The following is a 21,060-nucleotide window of genomic DNA, read 5'->3' as shown; positions in this document are numbered from 1 at the left end:
GGCTGCCCCAAGACTTTGGGAGGGGAGCAGGACACCCTAGCTGAAAACAGGTCAGGGGCCAAGCCCAGCTTGGCCGTGCAGGGTGGGCATAGTTACCCCCACCTGGGCTGGGGCTCCTTGTTGTGGTGACACCTCAGGAGGACTCTGGGGTGGGCTGGAGGGGCCTGTGAGAGGGTGGCATTCAGGGGCAGGGTGTGCTTGAGCCCAGGCACAGAAGCAAGAAGCTTCCAGGAACATCAGGGGATTGGCTTGGTGGGGTTAGAGCAGGGAGAGGGAGAGGATGGGCCTGGGAGGGGACAGGATGGAGAGGGGGCACGGGAGCCGGTGTGGGAGGCCAGAGAGTCTTCCCACCTGGATTCCTACGGCTGCGGAAAGTTTCAGGCAAGGCCAGGACCTTATCAGAACTCGGGCTGGGTCACCCTGGTGACCGTGGGGCTCAATGTGAGGGGACGGAGGAGGCAGGACAGCAGGATGTGCAGAAGCCTGGCTCAGAGAGGTGGTGGCCCCCGGCAGCAGAGAGAGGTGGCCTGGGACAGAGTTTCCAGAAGGAGGAGGTGACTCAGCAGGAAGGGGTGATGGAGAGACAAGGACAGTTCCAGCTTCTGGTGCTGCACCGAGTCACCAGCTGCTTCCCTGTTGGGGCCTGACGTCCCTGACCCCTGGGGATGGGCCGAGAGAGTGGTGGCTGCATTCCTAACAGAGCAGTTGACTCATTTGTCCTGTACCTCCTGAGAGCCCAGTGCAGGAAGGGGGTGGCCCCGGGTGGTGGGGCCAGCAGAGGGCAGGGTGGAGGCCCAGGCCCCCGGCCTCCAGGCTGACAGGGGCTGCAGGGCTGAGGGGACACCCCTCCCCCAACACACACACGGAGTTCTCAGTGAGGGCAAATGCCTGTCACCTGTGAGCACCCTCATCAGTGGTGTGACTGTCACCGTGCTTCACCCTGCAGGTCTGGCTTTGCTCTGAGGCCACAGACCCCGGGCAGTGTCTCCCCTCCCGTCTGCCCGGGCTTTCAAAGACAACTATCTTTCCTTGGCGCTTTGGTAGGGTACCCTTAACGTAGCAGAACCACAAATTCTATCACCTGTCTTCAGTCTGCATTAAATCAAATAAGATCTTCATGGGGGGGATCCCTGGGTGGCGCAGCGGTTTGGCGCCTGCCTTTGGCCCAGGGCGCGATCCTGGAGACCCGGGATTGAATCCCACATCGGGCTCCCGGTGCATGGAGCCTGCTTCTCCCTCTGCCTGCGTCTCTGCCTCTCTATCTCTCTGTGACTATCATAAATGAATAATAAAAAAAAAAAAAAAGATCTTCATGGGGTGTGCGCAGAGGGAGCTCGGCCAGCATGAATTCTTTAGGAAACTAAGTTTTAGATGAGTAGTTTGTCAGTGGCCTGTTCGCTGCTTAGGAATATGAGTGAGCGTAAGCTTTCCAAGTGTGAAAATGGTTCTTTACGGAGCTTAAAAGCCCCCAATAGTTTGGCATTATTCTTTTTGAATCATTTCTTTATAAAATATATTCTTTCAGCCACTGTCCAGTTGTTATAAATCAGTTTGGACAGGCGAGGTGTCACTGTGCCTGAGAACCCACTTTGTGGTTTTGCCAAGTTCTGTCCAACACACTCACTGTCATCTTTGTTCACATGTGGATCGGCCTTGCCCGGGGCTTTCCCGTGGTCATTACTCTCTGGTCTCTGTTTTTCTCTTCGTTTCTGTGGGGTTCAGGGAAGAAGGCAACGTGGGTTTCAGCTCTGCCTCTACTTCTGACCCCCGGCTTGGTACAGCCAGCTGGGAGACCCCAGCCTCCCTCTGCCTGGGTACCGAGGGCTCACGTGGGCGACCTGGCCAGTCGTTGGAGGCTAGCTACGTGGCCTTGCTAAGTGACCTCGGCCCTCAGAGCCTGTGTCCTTCTCTGTAAAGCAGAGATGGTGACATTTGCCTCAAAGGGTTGTTGTGATGGTTGTTTGAGGTCATGGATGTGAAGTGCTTGGTGCTGGACATGCTGAACGGGGCACCCAACATAAGGCACCCAGGACAGGGTACACGGGACTGGGTGCGCCCCGATGGGCACCCAGGATGGGGTACACAGGACCAGGTACACTCTGCTGGGCACCCAGGACGGTGTACATGGGACCAGATGTGCCCCGCTGAGCACCCAGGATGGGGTACACGGGACCTGGTGCATGCACCCTGCTGGGCACCCAGGATGGGGTACATGGGACTGGGTGCACCCCGCTGGACACCCAGGATGGGGTACACGGGACCAGGTGTGCCCCGCTGAACACCCAGGACCAGACATACAGGACTGAGCTCCCAGCAAGGCTGAGTTTCTGCTGTTTTTGTGGCTGTTGCTTAGTGATATGAAGCCAAGTTGTGGAGGCTGAGGAATTGCTGGCTTGGTGAGGCCAAGGGGCTGCAAGCCCAGGAGGCAGTGCAGGCAGCTCTGTTGTGGGCTCTGAGGACAGCCCACCTGGCAGGAGCAGAGCAGGTGATGGCCAGGGTGGGGGACCTAGGGGGGTGCTAAGCACCCACTAAGAGTGACAGGGATTTGGGGCAAGCATATGAATTTTCCCAGTGTGTTGAGTGTGGGACACCCATGGCAACTGTCCCCCAGTCCAGGAAGCCAACCACGCAGGGGGAGTTGGAGGGATGGAGATCAGTGGAACATGATTGACCCATCAACCCAAGTGTCCTGCATTTCTGCAGGCTGGGGGCTTCCTGCAGGTGTTTACACTCAGAGGGAAGAAGCAAGTCCTTTACCAGAGGCTGGGAAACCTCACACCCTGGCTTCGACCTCAGGCCTGGCTTCGGCTCTGGGTGCTGAGTCACATAATGCCAGCTGGGCCACCTTGGCCCTGCCAGCTTCCCTGTGGGCAGCAGTGTGGACAGCTGGAGAGAGGCTGGGAGGGCCAACGCACCCTGAAAACCGTTCCCGAGCTTTAGCCTGTGGGCAGCATTGATAGTCTTGTTTTTTGCCAAAAGAGAAACTCAGACCTGCTTGAGCTCTTTGCTTGAGAGTGTGTTTGCAGGTGGCTGTCCCCAGACCCCCTTGGCAGAGGGTGGGGTGGGCAGGCCTCTCTGCCCTCCAGGCATTTCCCTGGGTGTCCAGCAGGGGGCACTCACCCACTGAAGGTGGACCTCGCTCTACTGTAGATCTCTGTGCCGCCCCTGCCCCCCCCCCACCCAAGGGGTCCCCACGCATCCCTGGTGCAGGTTCCTCGGTTACTGGTCAGCCTTTTGGCCTTGGCTTTTCCCAGCCTTGGATTTTGGGGGTGTATCCCAGCGAGTTGGCAAAGCTGTATTGTAGTTGTCAATTCACAGAGTTCATTGCCTATAAAAAGATGATCAGAAGTGATCATACAGAAGTCCCCTCGCCGAAATCAAAGAAGACAATTCACAGAGTGTGTTGAGCACCCACACTGCCTCCATCAAAGAAATGCCAGGTTCTGCTAGAGCCTAACACAGGGGGCATTCATGACTGGCCGGGAGTGAGGGGGGTGCTGCTGCTTTGTGTGTGGGGGGTGCCTCTGCTGTGTCTAAGCAAAGGCCCTGGGGGAACAGGGCAGGGATCGAGGAAGCAGTGTGCAGGGTCTTTAAATAGCCCATTCCATGTCCCTAGGGTGGCCTGGGGGGGGGGGTGAGGGGGGCTGATGAATGTGCCATTAATGAGCCAAGTTCCACTGGGAATAATTCTCCCTTTGTGTCTCCCAGCACCTCCCCAGCTGCTGCCTGTGCGGATCTGGTTCCCCGAGCCTCAGAACATGTGTCTTTGCCTCCTGCCCCAGCTGGTGATGGACTAGAAGCTTCCACTCTCTCCCCCAAGGGGCCGGCCAAGGACTTAAGCAGGTAGGGTATCAAGCTTTCCCTCCACGGTTGCTGCCCCTGGAGAGGAGGGGCCTGGTGGTCTCTGCCCCCTAGGCCCTGGAGTGAGCTGCATTTGGGATGGCACCAGCAAGATGTGGACAATTTGGATCTGTGATGCCATAAATAATCATTTGGGCTGTAGTCAATCTGAGGTGTACTCCTGCAGGCAAGTGTCCACATAACAGTGGGAATGTCCTGCGTGAGCAAGCAGATTATCAGGGCTCTCAAGAGAAAAAGAACCAGTAGGATGTGTATATATATACATAGATGGAGAAATTTATGTCAAGGACTTGGCTCATGTGAATATGGAGACTGGCAAGTCTCTGTGCAGGGGTGGCCGGCAGGCTGGAGAGCCAGGCCTGAAGCTGCCGCTCCTGTCTGGAGGCCACCTGCTGCCATAATCCCTCTTCTGCGGGGGACCGAGGGCCTCACTTATTCACTCATTGATTTCTATCAACATGGACTCATGATTATCTATTTTATACCTTGGGTCATAATACAAGACTATTTTTCTTTGCTCTTTATTTTTTTGCCCACCTTGTTTTAGCTTTGGCCATTGGGCCTCTGACTCCTAGGGCTTCACTTTGAAAGGGTCCAGAAGGCCCAAGGCCAGTTAGAGATACGATCAGATTTGCATTTTTATTTTTAAATTTTGTTTAAATTCAATTTACCATATAATATAACAGCCAGTGCTCATCCCATCAAGTGCCCTCCTTAGTGCCCATCACCCAGTCACCCCATTCCCCACCTACCTCCCCTTCTGCAACCCTTTGTGTCCCGGAGTTAGGGACTCTCATGGTTTGTCTTCCTCTCTAATTTTCCCCCAGTTTCCCCTCCTTTCCTTGTGGTCCCTTGCACTATTTCTTACATTCTGCGTATGAGTGAGACATATGATAATTGTCTTCCATATGATGATTGTCCTTCTCCAGTTGACTTATTTCACTCAGCATAATATCCCTCGGATGTAAATGGTGGGTATTCATCCTTTCTGATGGCTGAGTAATATTCCATTGTCTAAACAGGCCACATCTTCTTTATCCATCATCTGTCAAAGGACATCGTGGCTCCTTCAACAGTTTGGCTATTGTGGACATTGCTACTGTGAACATTGGGGTTCAGGGGACCCATGAGTTCACCACATCAGTAGTGCATTTGCTGGCTTGTATTTTTAACTTCTTAAGGAACCTCCACACTGTTTTCCAGAGTGGCTGCACCAGCTTGCATTCCCACCAACAGTGTAAGAGAGTTCCCCTTTCTCCACATCCTCAAGGCAGGCCTGCTTTCAGGACTGACCAGGGCCCCTGTATCCTGAGGCTCTGTGTCCTGCCCAGTAGGCCAGGATGGGGCCAGGTGTGGCCGTGGTTCCGTCACCTGACTTCTGCCCTCCACTGCACCTGCAGGCTGTTGCCAGGTTCTCTCTCTCTGTGGCTGCTTTCAGCCACGGGGCTGTGACCTAGATCCACGGATCCAAATAAAACTTGTCTTTGCCCCTCCGGTGGGTCCCTGGAGGTTTTCAAATTAAGTTTCAAAAATGCACAGATGAAAATTTCATTTTGCTGAAATGGAAGTCGTTTTTGAACCAGCCTGGGCCAGAGTCTGAGGTCAGTACTGGTCTGGGGGTTCCATCCTGCCTCCGTTCCCATTTCCAGCTAGGCTTTTTCTGATGGGGGAGGGCATGTGTTTTCGCTGTGTGCAGGCAGGGCGCAGTCCTCTCCGCCCCCCCCCCCCCACCTCTGTGGCTTTGCCATTCCGTCTTTGGGCTTGGGAGTGGCAGGGCAGCAAGACCCGGGGGCACATCTTATTACGAAGTCGACAGATGTTCTGTTCTTGCAAGCATGCTGGGCGACTTCCTGCTGCCTCCTTCTGGCTCTAATGGCTGCTGTGGAAATGATGACACAGCCCCACCTTCCCTGCGCAAATGGCTTGTCTCCGGGTTTTCACACTCCTTCCCTCCCCCTACACCCGCTGGTGATCATTAGGACACAAGCCTTTGGGAGAACAGATGTGACTTTGAGAGAGGCCTGGTGGGGGAGAGAGAGCTTCATGTCCGACCCTGCCTGAAGCAAAGAGCTTGTCCTGGGAGGTTCACTGTCCGCTGCGATGGCCAGGCTTTGGGCCTGCCTTCTGCCTCCAGCCCTGCCCTCAGCAAACCCCCAAATTTTTTGATTTTCGAAGATGGTCTGGAGAGTATCATGTAGTGATGAGTTGAGCTCCAGGAGGCTGAAGCCAGGCAGGGAGTCACAATAAAGACTTTCTAGTGAGGCAGGTCCAAAGCCCTCACTCATGCCAAGGCTGCCACAGCTGACCATGTGTTTTTGGACCCTCGGGAGGCTTGTGGCAAAGAGCCCAGTGTGTTGGCACATGGGCCAGGTGGTGTGAGCCTGAGCAAACTACATCCCTGTTCAGAACTGACCTGCCAGTGGCCTGCGGGGGACCGCCGTCCCGAAGGAGTTGATAACTTGGAAGCCTGGCCAAAGGCTTCCCAGATAGATCTGGAAGGAAAGAGATGGGAAAAACAGCTTCTTGCAAGGAGGAATTGGTTCCATGCGATGTAGGAGGCACAGGGCACAGCACCCCTAAGAAATGCTGCCCTGAACTCCAGCCTGGGTTGGGGCAGGCAGGTGGCCTCCTTGGCTCACAGGTGAGATGTCCTGTGGCCCCTGGCTGTATCGGGCAGCCCTAATTTGCTCACATCTCTCTATCCACACTTCTCCCAGACTTAAGAGATCTTCCTGGTGCTGGAGGGAGTGCATGTCCCCCTGGCCCCACCCTGGGTGGTGCCTGCCCTCTTCCGTGCAGGTTAGAGACGTGAACCCCTTGAAAAATGCCGCACATCCTTGCACTCAGAGCCCATGCGTCTGCCGGGTCACAGCTCAGTGGTTTTGTAGGCGGGGTCAGGGCCATCCTCTCTGTTTTGAGGATGTCGGGTTGCTGCTGCTGTCAATAAGGTGCTGTGCGGAGTAGATGTGAATCTAATCCTGCTCGACCCTTATTTATGTAAGCCACATGTCATTACATGCATTCTCCTGCCTGAAAGGCCACTTTAAAAAAAAAAAATTTATTTATTTATTTGAAAGAGAGCAAGAGCGACAAGGAAAGGGAGAGAGAATCAGAAGCAGACTCTACACTGAACACAGAGCCCAACGTGGGGCTCGATCCCAGAACCCAGAGATCATGACCTGAGCTGAAACTGAGACTTGGACGCTCAACCAACCAGGCCGCCCAGGCACCCCCTGAAAGAGCACTTCTTCCAGGGCAGACTGGGCATGGATGTGCTGTAGAGTAGCATGCTCCTGGCGGGCTGAGCATAGGCCAGCCCTCCTGGGGCCTCTGTCTCCTGAGGGGGCCGGTGTTTGGGTGGCTGCACAGGCCTGCTGGAAGCTCCACCTTGCTGGCTTCAGCAGAGGAGCAGGGTGGGGGGAGGCTGTTACCTCAGCAGCAGATGCAGGAGAGGGTGGCAGCCTCTGTCTGTGCAGAGCAGGTGTGGTGAGACGGGACCCAGGACCCTAACCGTGTCATTTCTTTTTCCTCCTTAGGGAAGGAGAGTGGGCAGCTGGCGGGGGGGGGGCTTCTCTGGAGCACATCTGGGAGAAACCACAGAGCTTCAGCTCTGTGACCCCAGCTGGACTGGAGCCCCGGGACCCCGAGAGCAGCCTGGAAGAGAGTCCGACACGATGTGGGCTTCAGTGAGGAGCAGATGGTACAGGGGAGCTGTGAGGAGCCAGGGAGGGCGTGGCTGGGGGTGCCCAGCGCAGCTTCTGGAGGGTGGAAGGTTTCTGGGAGCTCCCACTCATTCCTGGTAAAGCCCTTGGTCCCATATTAGGTTGGCTTCTATGTTATAAGTTTGGATTTTTGCACTCTAATTAGGGGGCTGCTTTTCTTCTTAGCTGGGTGTACATCTGCCTTGGAGCCCCCAGACCCAGCTGGAGGTAGGAAGAGGGAGGTTGCCAGCAGCAGGCTTGATCATAGAGTGCTCGAGGGGAGGTGGAGAAATTAGACCCACAAGGCGACCAGGGTCCAGGGAGGGAGGGTGAGAGAAGGACCTTGCACCAGAACGTGCCTGGCTCGGGGCACCTCCCTGCCTGCGGGTCTGCTGCCTTTGTGGGCAGGTTAGCTTCTCTTATACTCATGAGATGTATGAGTTGAAGTCACAGGCCTGGTGCTGCAGCTGCAAGAAGGTGACAGGTGCTCTGAATCTAAGCAAATCCTGTAGCGTGGTCTCCTGCTTTGTTTCCATCTAAACATCTGTCCACTCACCCATCCATCCTTCCTTCCATCCGCCCACCTAGTGTACAGGTCCTAGGCTGATTCTGTGCTACATCCCATGTGTGATGTGTTGCCGGGAAGGAGCCGCACATGCCACGACTTTGCGGGGAGGCCCAACAGATACTTTTAGGCCACAGGGCAGGACAGGCCTGGACCGACTGGAGGGGGGCATACAGGTGCTTGGGGCAGAGCGGTGAGGTTAGTGACAAGGAGTGACAAGTGAGGTGGGTGGTGGTCAGGTTTGGAGGGGCCCGCAGCCAGGGTCCTGGGGGTTTGCTGGGATCCACAATGTGAAAGGAAGATCATCCCCTTCTTCCTTCCTTCCTTCCTTCCTTCCTTCCTTCCTTCCTTCCTTCCTTCCTTCCTACCTTCCTACCTTCCTACCTTCCTACCTTCTGTCCCTCCCTCCTTCCTTCCTTCCTACCTTCCTACCTTCCTTCCTTCCTTCCTTCCTTCCTTCCTTCCTTCCTTCCTTCCTTCCATCCTTCCTTCCTTCCTTCCTTCCTTCCTTCCTTCCTTCCTTCCTTCCTTCCTTATTTATTTAGTCGTGAGAGACACACAGGCAGAGGGAGAAGCAGGCTCCATGCAGGGAGCCTGACGTGGGACTCCATCCTGGGTCTCCAGGATCACACTCTGGGCTGAAGGCAGCACTAAACCACTGGGCCACCGGGGCTGCCGCTCATCTTCCCTTTTATTTTTTTATTTTATTTTTTAAAGATTTTATTTATTTATTCATGAGAAACACAGAGAGAGAGATAGAGACACAGGCAGAGGGAGAAGCAGGCTCCATGCAGGGAGCCCGACGTGGGACTCGATCCCAGGATGCCAGGATCCCGCCCTGGGCTGCAGGCAGCACTAAACCGCTGAGCCACCAGGGCTGCCCCTATCTTCCCTTTTATTTTATTTTATTTTATTTTATTTTATTTTATTTTATTTTATTTTATTTTATTTATTTTATTTATTTTATTATTTTTATTTTTATATTTTTTAAACATTTTAAAATTATTTATTTATTTATGATAGTCACACACACACACACACACACACACACACACACACACAGAGAGAGAGAGAGAGGCAGAGACACAGGCGGAGGGAGAAGCAGGCTCCATGCACCAGGAACCCGACGTGGGATTCGATCCCGGGTCTCCAGGATCGCGCCCTGGGCCAAAGGCAGGTGCCAAACCGCTGCGCCACCCAGGGGTCCCTCATCTTCCCTTTTAAAGCAGGGGAGAGTCTGGACCAAGTTTAGCTGTGGGGAAAATCTCCGATGGCCAAGGGGAGGATGAGTGGCGAGGGGAGGCCGGAGGTCACCGTGGTCCAGGTGGGAGGTGATGGTGGCCTGAACTTGGGCAGTGGCTGTGGGGATTGTGTGGATCTGAATCCTTGTGTGGCTTGCGTGCCCTCCTTCCTTCATTTGCTCATGAATGTTCGTGAATGTTTGTTGAGCTTCTGTTCTGTGCAGGCCTCTGAAGCTGCAGCTGGGGATGCAGCAGTGACTCTTGCAGATGGCAGCCACACTCTCCTGAGGGGACTGTGCAGGGATGGGGATTCCTGGGCTGGCTGTGATTCTGGGTTGGGGCTCCCAGGGCTCTGGGCTCTGCACCAGCATTTCCTCTGCATGCTACCCAAAGTGGGGGCTCAGTAGGGGAGGGACATCATCCCCCCATGTGCTCCCATCCAGCATGCAGTCCCAGCTCTTCATCTCCTGGCTAAAGAGCAAAGCACAGCTGGTTCTTTGGGGATGACTTGCCCACTTTGTGCCCCCAAATAAGTCCCCCTGCTCCCGACTTTAATAATCCATCTCTTAAGGAAAAAAAAATAAAAAATAAAAATCCATCTCAATGAGCATGACTGCCTGGTAGCTTTGCAAACCGTAGGGTCCTGTGACCCTTCTCAAGTTTAGATACTGGGGCTCCTCTCCCTCCCAAGTTTATTGGCCCCATTTTAAAGGTGGACAAACGGATGCCTGGGTAGCTCAGTGGTTGAGCATCTGCCTTTGATCCTGGGGTTGTGGGATCAAGTCCCGCATCAGGGTCCCTGCATGGAGCCTGCTTCACCTCTGCCTATGTCTCTTCCTCTCTCTGTGTCTGTCTCATGAAGAAATAAATAAAATTAAAACAAAATAAAGGTGGACAAACTGAGCCCAGTGAAGTCAGGGCCTTGCCTGAGGTCACAAGCTCATAGAGCAAAGCTGTGGTGGGAACCATTTGGGTTGAGTGTCTCAGAAGACTCCTCCTCCAGGAAGCCTGCCAGCTGAATGAGGAGCTCTGGACTTGGTGTCCCGGGGCTGCTATGAGAGTCATTGGGGCAGGGACACCGAGTTCTCCCCGGGACAGAGTGACTCCTTGGTTTTTCATGACACAGCCACAGCAGCAGCCACAGCTGACACATATTGAGCACTTGCTGTATGCCTGGCACAGCTGTACTAAGAATCTTCTCTTTGATTTCGTTTAAACCTGGTGATATCCACGTTGGTGGGAAAGGCCTGTTTATTTTTATTGCACAAATGAGGACACAGAGGACCAGAGGGGCTTGGTAACTTCTTCGGGTCAGTTTAAAGATTCGGGTAAATGAGCAGTTTACCCTGTTCGCCATTAATCTTTCTGAATTAGGTGAATGAGGAAGAGATTTTAATTCAAATGTCATTGCTGGGCACCCAGCCTTCCCCTCCCCCCAAGTGACACACACAAAAAGCAAGACTTGTCAGTGTGGGGTGGTGTTGAGGTCGGGGAAGTTGGAGGGCATGGCTCTGGGCCTTGCAGGTGACAGCAGTGGGAAGTCCTAGGATTGCTTCAGTGGTTCTTCTTAAGCTCTGGCCTCAGTTGGAAAGAATTTCAGTTTCGACCTCTCTCCTCTATGTCCCTAATTACAGGCCTGTCCCCCCAGCCCTATGTCCACATAGCAGTTGAGAGCCTCCCATGTTCCTGGCTCTGCGCTAAGCATTGGGCATTCCATGGGGCATGTGGGGGGCATGGTCTGAGCCCTTCTACCTTGCCTAGTTGTTTCTTTTTTTTTTAATATTGTATTTATTTATTTGAGAGAGACAGAGAGCATAAGCAGGGGGGAAGGGCAGAGGGAGAGGGAGAGGCAGAGGCAGGCTCACCACTGAGCAGTGCTTGACCAGGACCCTGAGATCATGACCTGAGCTGAAGGCAGATGCTTACCTGACTGAGCCACTCAGGCACCTCTCAGACTTGTTTCTTTTGTGTTGTTTTGTTTTAAAGATTTTATTTATTCGTGAGACAGAGAGAGAGAGAGAGGCAGAGACACAGGCAGAGGGGGAAGCAGGCTCCATGCAGGGAGGCTGATGTGGGACTCGATCCCGGGGCTCCAGGATCACACCCTGAGCCAAAGGCAGCTGCTCCACTGCTGAGCCACCAGGCACCCCTCAGACTTTTTTCTTAAGGAGAAACGATGCTGGGGATGCTGGGGATGCTGGGGGTGGGGGGCGGGGGGGAACTACCCTAGGATGAAGGGGTCAGAGCAGGCCCTTTTGGAGAGAGAAGTTGGCCTCCCAGAAACAAAGGAGCCACCCCATGTGGGCGATCAGAGGCATGTGTCCCAGGCTGGGCCTGTCACCACATGGTGGAAATGCTCACACAAAGCAGGAACCCTTCATCTCTTTCTGGATTAATAACTTAACGAGATGCAAAACCATGTAAATGTACCATATGCACTTACGCTGCGTCAGAATCCGTAAGCAGCCTCTGAGAGCTGCTAGGAAACGTGGTGGTGCCTCTCCCACGCTTCCTTAAAGCCATGGGGAGGAGGCAGGAATTGGGTCAGTCTGTTGTCACGGCAAGATTGGCTTCACATGGACAAATCAATTCCTAAAAATCGGAGTATTTAGGGAAAATAATCCCTTATCTTCAGACACAGTTACAGTGACGACTAGACAGGGTACAGGGGGAATTACACAGACAGGCCCACTGGGATGGTCATGAAAAGGGAAATATTTTTAGGGCTGGGTAATGCACACACGAGCTCACGCATGTCTGTGCACGCAGGCACGTCTGTGCACATGCATGTGGCTACACTCACACCCACGCACTTACTCGTTCACTGTCTCCTCAAACGTTATGCTAATTATGCTATCAGTAGGTGCTCATGGGTGCTATTTCTGGCCCAGCCGTTCTGGATTTCTGTTCTATCCTGGAGCCTTGAGTCAGCAGTTCTGGTCCTCAGCTCCTGGCTTTCACTGCGCTGCTCCCAAGTAGGGCAGCCCCATGGCAGGCTGGGTGTCACTGCTATTCAGGCGTGGAAAGCAATGCCCCCAAGACTAGCTGACGGGTGGCCTGCCTGGTGAGGGGGCCGCTGCTCCAGCCGGGGACCTCACCAGGACCCGCTCTCTGTTTCCAGTGAGGGAAGGAGCAAGACACCTTGAGCTTCTGAACATGCCTGTTTGTGTTTTCATCTTGGAAGCATTGCCACCCCAAAAGGCCTCCCTGGAGCCATGGGGAGGAACCCTCTCCCCACGCAGAAGGGGCACCTGATGTTCTCAACCTGTTTCTCCAGTCTGGCCTTAGAAACCTGCTTTGCTAAAAAAGAAAAAAAAAAAAAAAACAACCTGCTTTGCTGCTGATTTTGGCAGCTGGGAGGTCCCATCTCTGTTTACACCTGCTTGTTTTTCTTAAAAGATCTGCCCCCCCCCCACCCCCCACCTGAGTTGCCTCTAAAACCAGTCAGCATAAGCTCTAGAGGAACTCAGTGGATTAACACATCAACATTCAAACCGAATAATACGGTATTTAAGCTCTCTTAACAGGCCCTGAAAAGTACTTACAGACTTTTCTGTTCTTGGAAATATTTCCCTGAGAAGAAAGGTGGATAACACCGGCTGTGTTCTTGATCTGAAAGAAAGAAAGAAAGGTCCAGGCACGTCAATTATTTCTCTTCTTCCCAAGTTTGAGTGAAACTTGACTTTATTCCTGAGTATGAGCTTGAATGTTGGAGGTCAGAGTTTTATTTGACCCACGTCCGCGTTGGGCCTACCCTGTTTTTGCCTATGACCTTAAACCTAGTTTATAAAACTAGTCAGAGGAACAGGTCTGGATTCTCCAAAGACAGTTATTACCTGAGAAAGGCCACTTAAAATGAACCCATGTAATAAATCAAAGGTTTTTTTTTTTTTGGAGGATTTTATTTATTTCTTTTATTTATTTTTTCACGAGAGACACACACACACACACACAGGCAGAGGGAGAAGCAGGCTCCCTGCGGGGAGCCTGATGTGGGACTCGATCCTGGCACCCCGGGACTCAGGATCACGACCTGAGCCAAAGGCAGACGCTCAACCACTGAGCCACCCAGGTGCCCAATAAGTCAAAGTCTTATGGTAACAGCGTGGAAAGGGTTTAGCTGTGACTTCACCTTGAGAAAGAAATGAAAAATTATGAAAATGGTTAGTTGTATATATAACAAGATGTAGGAGGTCATGATTACCATATGCTCGTTTTCAGAAGGAACAAAGCATTCCAGCCCTGGGTGACTGCCTGAGTTTCAGGGTTGCGAGTTCCTCCCCTCACACGCGAGTCCCTTCTCCATACACCCATGGGGGCTTTAAGAGTTTTCTGAAGGGCTTCTCTCAGCATCTTGATCTTGACATTCCCTCTTCGAAGCTGTCTCCTTCTTCATCCCTCCGATCCCCTCTGGTGGTTCACCGATGGCCGGCTGTCACGGCTTCTCCAGAATCTGTTTCTCTGACTTAGGGTGTCCTGCCTGTTCCCCCAGGTTTTAGCTTCCTTTGCAGTTGGCAGCACGGGGTATTTGCCTGATGGTCGTCGAGAGACGACTGGTGGCCACTTTGAGGCCAGGAGGGCTTCCTTCCCTGTGGGAGGGGAGGACCGAGTCTGTAAGTGGTTGCTCCGTGGCCCATCATCCCCATCAGGCTGATCCTTGCTTCCTCCTCCATAACCTTGTTGCCATGGCAACACAGATGCTGGGGACCCTCTCCTCGGGATGGAGCAACTGGAAATCTGTCCGCTGGGAACTTCTGGCTTTCTGATGTTACCGAGTGCCTGGGGGGACGGGGGGGGGCTGAGTACTCACTGCTCTGCCTGCAGAAGCCGCCCCATGACATTGATGTTACATTGGCAGAAGGGTCTCTTGGCAGAGGACCCGCGGGAGAGAATAGGTTGAGAATGTCAGTCACAGGGCACCTGCTCATCCATGGAGTGGCCTTTTCCTTTTTTTTCCGAACCCGCTGGGTTTTATGAATTCTGTGACTGATCACGATTGTTGCCCTTTTCGCTTTGGCTGTCGGGAAACTTAGGGCCAAGCTTATTCCAACAAATACTTCCGGAACAACGTTACCTCTTCTGGCTTCCATACACCTTTTCTAGCCGAATTTCTTCTATGGTCTCTTGAATTGCAAGCCTAAGTCCTTTCTAAATTTAGGTAGGGTCTGTTTCCTAAAAAGTGATCCCAGGAGTTCTCCTGCATTTCCATCTCAAATGAGCTGAATGAATTCGGTAAAGACAGAAGGATGTTGAGGCTCTCATTTCGTCTTCTTGGACTTGGCGTTATGTTACTGATTCCTCCTCCACGTGATGAGACTTCTGGGCACTCACTTAGAGTTTTGCGTAGACCTAGCGTTTTCCACACCAGCCTGCCTGCCTTCTTGTAGGAAGCAAAGACTAACATTGTAACCTGCATTCTTAATTTTGAAGTAAAAGTGTGTCTCATCTCTCTTTCTTTTCCGGCACATCTTGGGGTGCATCTCTGGGTGCGACAGTAAAACCCTCAACCTCCATTCTCGATCATGACAGAATTGAAAGGACTTAGCCCACAAAGGGTAGTGTTTGGAGCCGTCTTTGCTTGGAAGGAACTCTGGAAGGTCTCATGGGTAGATATGGTGAAGGTGGCAAGGAAAACATACAGTAGATCAGCCCTTTCTAAAAAGAAAGGGAATGAACCTCCTGGAAGAGATGGGATTTTATCTGAGCTTGTGCTTCTGCCCGAGGAAACCACTCTGGCTCCTAAGGGCGAGGATGTGAGGTTGAACGTTGGGGTCTAGAAGATGAATAGATTCTTGTGGCCCCAGAAATGAAAGAAACCCATTAGTCTTCTCCCCTTTCTCTGTTCATCAGATGATTCAAGACTTTTTTTAAAAAAGATTTTATTAAAAATAAATAAATAAATATTTTATTTATTTATTTGAGAGAGTGAGCAAGAGAGAGAGAGGGAGAAGCACACTTCCCACTGAGCAGGGAGCCCAATGCGGAGCTTGATCATGCCCTGAGCTGAAGGCAGATGCTTAACTGACTGAGCCATCCAGGCGCCCTGGGATAATTGAAGAGTTTTGCCAGGACCTCCTCCCATGCCCCCTGAGGTGTCACCCCCATATGTTTATGGAGCCCTGGCTGCGTGTAGGGCTTGCTGCATGGCTGGAAAGTAGAGTGCAGGTGCAGGCACATGGAAAAAGTGGGATGAATAGGATGAGAAAGTGCCAAGGCTCTGATGTGCCAGTGGTTGAGAGAAGTCTGAGGGCCTGCTGGGACTGACCCTCCCAGGAACTGACCCGGAGCTAGGACTGATACCCCAGGAGGCATTGAGAGAACTGGGAAAGGTGGGGTGGGGCACCTCCTCGGCTCTGCGGTCACAGGAAGGACCCTGGCTCTGCTCAAGGACGGGGTGGAGCGAGTCATAGGATCAAGGCCAGGATATGGAATTGGGCCGCTGTCAGCTTTTGGAGCAAGGTTGTGTGACATCAGAGATGTGTCTCCGAAGCCCATGGAAGAGGATCCTAGATCTGTAAAACCTGGCGGGGAGCGTGCCTGAAGTGTGCCACTCTTGCCCACACTTGGTCCTGTTCATTGGACCTGCTGGTCTCAGGGTCATGTTCACATGTAGGTGCTGAACTCAGGCCACATGGGAGGCCCGAGATGGAAGAGCTGCCACCAGGTGGGACCCTAGGGGGAGGGCAGGGAGCACAGAGTACTGAGACAGGGGTTGGACTTTTGGGGACTTGGGCAGAGGAGAAAGTTGCAAGCAGGCAGTTGATGGTACTGTCGGATGGAGCCTGGCTCAAGTTTGACTCCTGAAAGAGAGGGTCCACATGGTTTCGTGTAGCCTCCCCCCCCTCCCCAGGCCCCACCCCGGGATATTGGACGGTGGTGAAGACCGGGGACTTAAAGAAACAGGACCCAGGCCATTCTCCATCTGTGTTTACATTCTTAGTGCTCTCCAGATGGGTTTTTTCTGTGATCTGACCTACTTTTCTTCAGCGTGTGTGCTTGGGCTAATTAGCAGTGCAGGGGTCCGTTGGTCCTGTTTGGAGAGTGTGGCTGCTATGGCAACTGGAGACTTCTCTGAGGCCACAGGCAAAGATAGAGCCGCTCAAGTTTGTTTGTCTCGGGCTGTCAGAGGTGCTTCACGTTGTTCGCCCTTCTGGACTGTGGCTCAATCCCTTGGACCTTGGTGGGATTTAATCTCTACCATATAATTTATCTCTCAGTTACAGAGACTTGATAGACTCATTAAACACTTACAGGCTGGGTACATGGCAAGTGCATTAAGATGTGTTAAATTACTAATTGTGTTAGAAATGATGGGTGCACCCCTTGATTTACCCAGGTTTCTAGGGTGTCTGGGAGATGTCACCAGGATGGTTGGTAGTAAAGCCTGTCTAAGTGGGCCTAGCCTGCCATCAGGGTCCCAGAATATATGTGCTATGGTCCAAAAGCCCCAAGAGGGGCTGAGTTTAGGATCTCATTGCAGTTAGAAGTTAGAAGTTCCAGAGATTACTGGTTTGCTCTGGAGGGGAAATGTTCTGCTTGGGGCAGCCAGGGTAAATTCTGGAGAATGGGCTGGGAATGAAGAGGTGGTAAGGAAGGGAGGAGCAGCTGGGCCACGCGAAGGCAGCCCCTTCTGGGAGAAAGGCCCGGAGTCAGCAGAGGGGAGCCGTGGCATGGCATATGTAGCCTCAGCCCGGATCGTGGCCTGAGGCGGTGCTCAGTGCAGTGTGAGTACTGGGGGAGCAAGTGCTAGGAGCACTAACTGCATGCATTTTAGTAATTCCAGATGGAATCTGTGCTTTCTCACTGTGCGAACCCATGATTGAACCTTTGTGGAATGATTTGGGGTGGGACGGGGAGGAGGCAAGGAAGGGGGGGGCAGTGACAGGCAGGAGTGCAGTGTAGGGGGTGGTGTCTGTGTCATGAGCAGTCCCTGTGGATGACCAGAACCCAGGGCTGGGTCCACAGAGCACTGATACGAGGTCACAGGGCCCTGGACCTTGGTTTCGGGTTCCCTTGGTCTGACTGTCTTTTTGCTTCTTGTCAGTCGGTCCTTTTGGTCCTTCCTATCTGTGTATCTTCAGCACCTTGTCTTGATCAGCATGGGCTGCTGTAGCAAAAACCAATGTGGTCTGGGGGGCACAAACAAAAACACGTACTGCTCACAGTTCTGGAGGCTGCAAGGGTGACAGTGTGGCTGGATTCTCAGCGAGAGCCATCTTCCTGGTTTTGCAGAAGACAGCCTTCTTGCCGTGTCCTCACCTGGAGGAGAGGGAGAAGGGGGTGGGGGAAGCACATTGGCAACCCGTGGCAAGCCCTTGTCTTCTGGAATACTCTCCCTCCCTCCGTTTTTCTGTTGGCTGAATTACTAGATGAGCAAATATGTTTTAAGTATGTATAAACTGAGCATCAAGAGGTCCCGAGTGAGGGCGTGAGAAGCTCTTGTGTAAGCACACTGTGCAACTCGTCACGTGCGGTATTCCGTGGCATCACCAGGCCCCACGTAGCACTGGTCTCTCCCCTGGTTCTCGGTGGTGGTGTAGGCATCATGGAGTTGGTGGCAGCGTAAGTGAAGTATCAGTGTGTCATGACATTTGAGTTGTTGGGGTTCTAAATCAAAGCACTTCATTTTACTGCTTCCTCATTTCCTTAATGGCACTTACTTAGGGGAAAATGCTTCTCGTAAAGAAGGAAAGAAAATTAGCACTGCACAGCACCAGTTAGGGGCCTGCTCGTGGGACTGTATGTATGTATATGTATATATATATATTATTTGATTTAATTTCCCAATACCTTGCAAAGTAGATGCTTTCTCTCTTCTGCCAGCTGGGGAAGCAGAGACTTAGGCTGGTTGAGCGGTTGGCTCTAGGCTACCCCATAATGAGAAAGAAGTCAGGATTGGAATTCCCAGCTCATTTCAAAGCTTTCTCCTGCTTTTGCAGGCAACCCCTACCTGCTGAGGGTGAGGACTCTTGGATTGTTCTGTGCTTTCATGTGTCATGAACAAAAAAGCAGATGGGTTCTGATTGTGGTTCTGCCAACTTTGGCTCAAGGCCATACTCTCCGTCCCCAGGGAAGGGGTCCCTTTCCTCAAAAAACTAAGTCTACGTTAGTGCTTATGAAGGTTTCGGCTCCACATAATGTGGTTGCTTGGACTCCCAACTGCCCACGGGACCCAAGAGATCTGCTTTCTGAGGGGAAACCAACTCTCAGGTGCTGGAGGCCAACGTATCACAGGATCCCTGCCCCCAGATGACACCCTGCCCTGACAGTGAGTGATGGCTTCCCTGGGGACACTTTCTGGAGCAAGCCTCACCAGGCCACCCTGATGGTGACTCTCCAGGAGACTGACACAGTCATCAGCCATCTTCATGGAAATGCAAAAGTCTCAGTATTTCCTGGAAATTTCATGTGTCCTGGGAAAGAGTTTGGATTTTTCTGGCTTTTTGTTTGACACTGATCTTAAACAGGCACAGAAGAACGTCAGCCCACCACGACGTTTAGAACCATCCTGACATTTTGAGCCGCAACCTCAAAAGTCCCTGTCCAAACATCCTTGCCACAGTTTGAGAAAACACTCTCTGTGTATTGGAGGAAATTTTAAAATGCTTTGAGCAGTCCTGTTTTCGTTTTATTTTTCTTTTGGCCACAGTTTAGATGCATTTTAAGCTTACTGCACCAGGGGGTGAAGACCTGCCAGGGAAAGTGTAGAAGGGTTTTCAACTTAGCCCCAGGGGCTCACTTTAATTCAATTGTCAGTCTGCCTTCGGAGCTCAGAATACAGTTGCATGGAAAGTAGAGCAGAGGCAAATGGTCAGGCCCCCAGGTGTGCCCCGAACCTCTGAACCTGTGAGAGGTAAAACCCTTCTGTAGAAGCTTTTGGTGAGAAGGGCCAGGAGCCCAAGCCTTGAACCTTCCTGAGCTACCTGTTGTTAGGTGGGGGACCTGGCTGGGTGGGCATTGTTGCCCTCAGCAGGGCATGGGGTGCTTTTGGAATCAGAGAGATGGGCCGTTTGATTGCAGGTCGCAGCAAGCTGCCTTTCCCTGGACACCTCGCGGGCTTACCAGCTCGCCTGGCCTCTGGTTCCGATGAGCCCTTGCTCAAGGCTTCCCCGTAGAGAACTGGTGGGCGAAGATGGGGTTGCAGGCCCCGTGCTGCTCTCTCTCCACCCTGCGCACCCCGCAGCCTCCACCGATGGTGCGAGCACACTGGAGGCCGGGCCTGGGTTCGCTGTGAGCAGGGATGAGGCTCATCGAGCTCCGGGCCCGGCCGCCGGCCTGAAGGAGGCAGAAGCGGGCAGCGGCAAACCGCACACGTCTTGCACACTGCGCACCGCAGCCTGTTTACCTGCGGCTCCCCTTGCACACGCACGCTGTGGCGGGAACGTGCATTCCCTTCCTCGGGGCGATAATACCCCCACTTCTGTCTGCATCCGCCCTGCCGTGACCACCACGCCCCTCCCTCCAGTGGGGAGGGCCGGGGGGCTCCCCAGCGTGCCGTGCATTTGCATTTCAAAGCCACACAATGGGGGGCGGTGGGGGGCGAGGCTGGGGGAGGCCGCGTGGGTGGGGGCCGAGGGAGGGTCTTCGCCCTCCCCCACCCCGGTTTCCGGAGCCGGCGGGGGAGCTTTGTGCAGATGCGGGCGTCGGGGCTGCTCGGCGGTGATGACATCACCGAGTGGCACACAGAAGCCGGCGGCCGGGGTTAGGAGCAGCCCCGCCTGGACCACCCCGCGCCCGCGCTCACGCGCGCCCCGGGCAGAGCCGCGCACGGCCGCCCTCGCGCGCACTGGGAGGCGCGCACCCTCGCTCCGTCGCTCCTCGCTCGCTCCCCGGCCCGCTCGGCCGCAGCTCCCGCCGCCCCGCCGCCCCGCCGCCGCCACGGATGCCAGCGGCTGCTCCCATCTGCAGTGCAGCAGCCCCGGCCGCCGGCCGGTCCGCCCCGGCCCCCGGCTCGAGGAGTCGCGCCAGGACGCTGGCCCCGCTCGCGGCTAGTCTGCTCGCCAGGGCGCAGCGAGGATGGGAGGGTCGCAGTCCCTGCAGCCAGTCCCAGCCAGCGACCCGAACCTGGAGGCTTCCGAGGCAATGTAAGTGCTCCGCGGGGGCCGGCCCGGAGCCCCCCTCCGCTCCCCGGGAGGAGGCGAGGCTGCCCGGGCTTTGTTAGCGTCGCCTCTCCTGCCGCCGCTGCAGCCCCGAGCCGCGGCTGGCCCAGAATTCCCGGCAGCCTTGCACCGCTTCGCCTGGTGGCTGCTCCCCCAGCATTTGATGCTCCCTCTGCAAAGAGCATCTGGTAGCCCCAGGGCACTACCCCTCCTCGGGGGCGGGGTGGGGGCGCAAAAATGACCCCGTGGCATTGGACCTCAGGTGTTCAGCAGCCCACTGCATGTTCCGGGGCTCCCTGCCATGAGCATCTTAACTCTGCACCCTCCCCCCCCCCCCCAGCACAGTGGTATTTCCTGCCAGGGAACAGCCGGGCATCAACAACGGCCTCTTGGGAAGAACCCTTAAGTGTGGCAGCTTGGTGCCCATGGAGACAGACCGGTTTAGGGGCAGCCAGTCGCGTGGCAGGGCAGATGGCGTGGATCGAGGCTGGGAGACATTCAGTCCTCTTAGCCTAGGCATCCATACTCACTCCGCTGAACACTGTCGAGGACAAGGCTGCTTGCTATTATTAGTGAAGCCAGCCCAAGTCTCG

General features: G+C 53.9%; 1 protein-coding gene across 1 annotated transcript in view; it reads left to right on the top strand.

The window, feature by feature from the left end:
• TACC2 (transforming acidic coiled-coil containing protein 2) overlaps nucleotides 1-21,060 on the top strand; it is a 219,079-nt gene that overhangs the window by 109,342 nt on the left and 88,677 nt on the right. Inside the window, exon 8 of the mRNA XM_041730819.1 lies at nucleotides 3,709-3,843. Within this exon, the coding sequence (XP_041586753.1) occupies nucleotides 3,709-3,843 (135 nt within the window). The remainder of the gene's footprint in view (nucleotides 1-3,708; nucleotides 3,844-21,060) is intronic.

This window comes from Vulpes lagopus, chromosome 2, assembly GCF_018345385.1.
Source record: "Vulpes lagopus strain Blue_001 chromosome 2, ASM1834538v1, whole genome shotgun sequence".
Lineage (NCBI taxonomy): Eukaryota > Metazoa > Chordata > Mammalia > Carnivora > Canidae > Vulpes > Vulpes lagopus.
The sequence above is the reverse complement of the archived record's forward strand: the minus strand, read 5'-3'. Positions and strand labels throughout refer to the sequence as shown.